Source organism: Numida meleagris, unplaced genomic scaffold, assembly GCF_002078875.1.
Source record: "Numida meleagris isolate 19003 breed g44 Domestic line unplaced genomic scaffold, NumMel1.0 unplaced_Scaffold496, whole genome shotgun sequence".
Classification (NCBI taxonomy): Eukaryota; Metazoa; Chordata; class Aves; order Galliformes; family Numididae; genus Numida; species Numida meleagris.
The window spans coordinates 7,120-10,539 of NW_018364712.1; the positions used below are offsets into that span (position 1 = coordinate 7,120).

General features: G+C 52.1%; 1 gene segment (V, D, J or C); it reads right to left on the reverse strand.

Moving 5' to 3' along the window:
* Window positions 1-1,268: 1,268 nt before the first annotated feature.
* Window positions 1,269-2,699, reverse strand: LOC110391759. The segment is given in 2 exon segments: window positions 1,269-1,813; window positions 2,593-2,699. Coding segments are annotated over 2 exon segments (534 nt in total).
* Between the last annotated feature and the right edge of the window lie 721 nt (window positions 2,700-3,420).

Here is a 3,420-nt window from a genome sequence, read left to right on the forward strand (position 1 = left end):
TAGAAATCCTGGGGCCTTTCAAACATAACACTCAGAAGAAGCTTCCATGAGGGAATGGGTGTAACAAAATCCAGAAAATGAAAAGGTAGTGTAAGTGGAAACAGCCACACAGCCCATATCATTAGCTGGGATGTTCACCATCCATTACATGCACTGCAGAGAATGGTCACACCTGTAGATACTAACCCCAGGCTGAGGGTAGTGCAGGGGCAACGAATTTTAAAAATAGGTTCTGTCTGGATGAAGCCAAGAAACCCTCTTACCTTTCTGGGACCTGCCCTGCTATGACCAGTGCCTGCCATGCCCATTCTATTGTACAACCTCACCAGCCAACAGCTGCGAGTAACTGTGTGTCAGGCAGGGGAAAAACTCTACTGTCATCATTAAAACCCTGCCCATTATAGTGGCCCTCCGTGGCCTCATCCTCAGCTCTTACCTGCAGAACTCCACTGTGGGATCCTCCACCTCTGCTGCAATTAACAGCATCCTCAGCGGTGATGGAGCCTCCATCACCTCCGGGTGCTTTGACCTCTCCTGCATTTCCAGACACTGCTATGCCAGAAAGTGCCCCCCATGCTAAATGCTAAGTTCCCCATCTTCTACACGTTTCTCTCTTTTCCTTGTATTCCCTTCTTCTGGGTGTATAATTCCCTATAGCCAGTCTGGATTATATGCTGCCCTCTCTCACTCTATGGGACTGACAGATGGATGTCCTATAGGACCTTCACCATGGGTGATGGGCACAGATTTTTGGCAGCTCTGGTGATGCCAGCACAACATCTCCCTTTGGAAGAAAACTCGTTTCCCTCTTCAGACTCATTAACGTATTTTGCATCCCAGCCTCTGCCTCCATGAGATCCTGTTCAAGGTTTTCCTCAAGTTGCTAGGAATGAAGGGCAGCCCTGGACTGCAGATGATAAGGTGAGGACTCACGGGAGCCTGTCGCCATGAGGAAAGCATTCCTGAGGAAGGATTACTACTAGAAAACCAGGCATCATCTCCAGTGCTCCTCCCAACTCTGAGATTTCCACATGGAGCTTAGGGAAGGAAGTTCTTACTGAAGCTGTGTACCACCACTGTTGAGCTCTCCCAGAACCGGGGAAGGTTCAGCCTGCCAGGGCTTAGGGCAAAAGTCAGAGGACAGAGAAGCATTCTGCACAGGACAGCAGAGCTCAGGCGAGTTTCAGACCAGGTGCTTAAAGCCTCAGTGCACAGCAGACCACACAAATCATAATGGAACAAGTGTTCTCTGTGCAGCCCATGGAAAAGCTGTGCTGTCCAGGAGTGTAAAGGAAGAGGAGTTGCAGGTCAGGGTGTCTTTCATAACATTATATTCCTGTTAAGCCACAGACATTGGTCCCATCTGGAAGAGGATGTTGACCTGCAGATCTCTGTGTGCACAGGGGAAGCAGCGCTGCCAGGGGAGAGATGAGGGCCCCTTCCCCTGAGCTCCGCCTTGCACAGACACACCCCCTCCCTCCCCGGGGTTGTTGCACAGCCAAGGAAGCTCCCTGCACCACGGTGTCCTGCACAGCACAGAGGTACAAGGCGCTGTCAGAGAGCTCGACTTCTGCCAGCTGCAGGAGGCTGTATTTCCCAGTGGTGTTGAGCCACGTGGTGAAGCGGCCGTTCTGCTTGGGGCCTGCTGCTGCCTGATATGTGACCAGCTGGGGGGCTTGGCCTTTCTTCTGCTCATACCAAAGCAAGCCATAAAAGCTAGGCGTCTGGTATGTGCAGGTGGTCTGGAAGGTGTCTCTCTCCTCCACTGTGACCTGTCCTTCTTGCTGGGTGATGATCATCTGCCCCACGGCATCTGGAAGAAGAAAGCAAAGGTGAGCAGCTCTGCAGGGAAGGCTCCAGGCTGCCAACATGGAGTGGATATAGAACTGTGGGAGAGAAGGCTCCATGTCCGTTGCCCTGCAGCAAGGTCTTGATGCCTGCGCATTGGAGGAGACCCGAGCTTGTAGGCCAGAGTGGGTCCTGTGCTGTGACCCCTACAGAATGGAACAGGGAACAGCCTGTCATGCCTCCACAGGGTGAGGGACCCATGGAGCTACTGGGAAAAGATGCATCCTGCTGCTCCATCCCTGTCATCTTGGAGGGCTCCTAAGGCTGTCACTATACACAGAGCTGAGCTGAAGGATGACAAGTGTGATCTGTGGCTGTGCTGACAACCAGGAGAACACTGGAGACCATGGCTGGTATGCACCAGGCAGCATGCCTTTAATGCTGATGGGATGAGACATTTAATGTCACTGTTGTGACTTTGACAGGATCTGCTTCGTTCTGTTGGAAAGGCTGAAACTCGGGACTGCAGAGATGGCTGCGATCTCTGGGGGAAGAAGCAGGTGAAGCAGAAGAGAAAAGCAGAGAGAGAGAGTGAAGAGAAGAGAAGGCCTGTCTTCTCCATCTTCCCTCCTCATTTCCAGCACCAGCAATATCTTGAGAGAACTGGTGCAAAGCCACAGCAATCAGTTGACATTTGCCCAAGTTTTGTTGTTCCTCAGGAGCTGTTTGCCACAAGGACCTGGTGAGGCTGGTGAGGGCTTCCTGGGGAGCAGCTGGATGCCTTGATAAAAAGGCAGCACTTACCCAGCAGTTGTCCCAGGAAGGCAGTGAGGACGAGATAGGTGCGGTGCATGCTGAGACCGACCCTCCTGTTTGCTGAGTGAGAAAGAGTCAGAAAACCAGCTGCCAGCCCCAAGATGACAGAGTTGCCGGAAATGACTCTGCTGGCGGGGCGGTCTGAGGAGCAGAAAAGTCCTTGGCTTGGTGTAAGCACTGCTCAGCATCAACTGAAACACTGGTCTGTTATCAACATCATTCTCACCCTAAATTTAAATCACTGTGCCATCCCAGCTGAGAATTTGATCCTTATCTCTTTCTCACTTGGAGCAACTTCTGAAATCTCCTCACAAAGGCCTTCCTTATACACACACACACACACACACACCCTCTTCCTTTACCAAATCTTGCCACGTAAACCAAACACAGCAATCCTGACCATGTGTCCAAGCACACACATGGACACCCACACAGGACACAGCTGCCCACACAGACTGCCTCAGGCAGGGCACTCACTGCCATAAGCAACACCCCCATATAACACCACCATTTCTCTTATAGACCTTAAGCACTGAGCCAAGTCCTGTTCCTCCTCTCTGGCTAATCAGGATAGCAGTTCCCCAGGGGAAGCACACACCTTCACCCGCTAGCTTCACAAGCACTCCCACAGTCACACATCCCATCAGTGTTAGCACAGGCCCTCAGCACAACCAATACTCCTGCCTGGAGCCTGGCTTCTCTTACCCAGCAGGTGGGTCTCCTCTTTTGCTTGGGCCAGGCCAGCCTGCTGTTGACTAGCCAACAGATGCGTGCAGTCACCCACTCCTCTCGTACACATCCCCACACTTGTGGTGA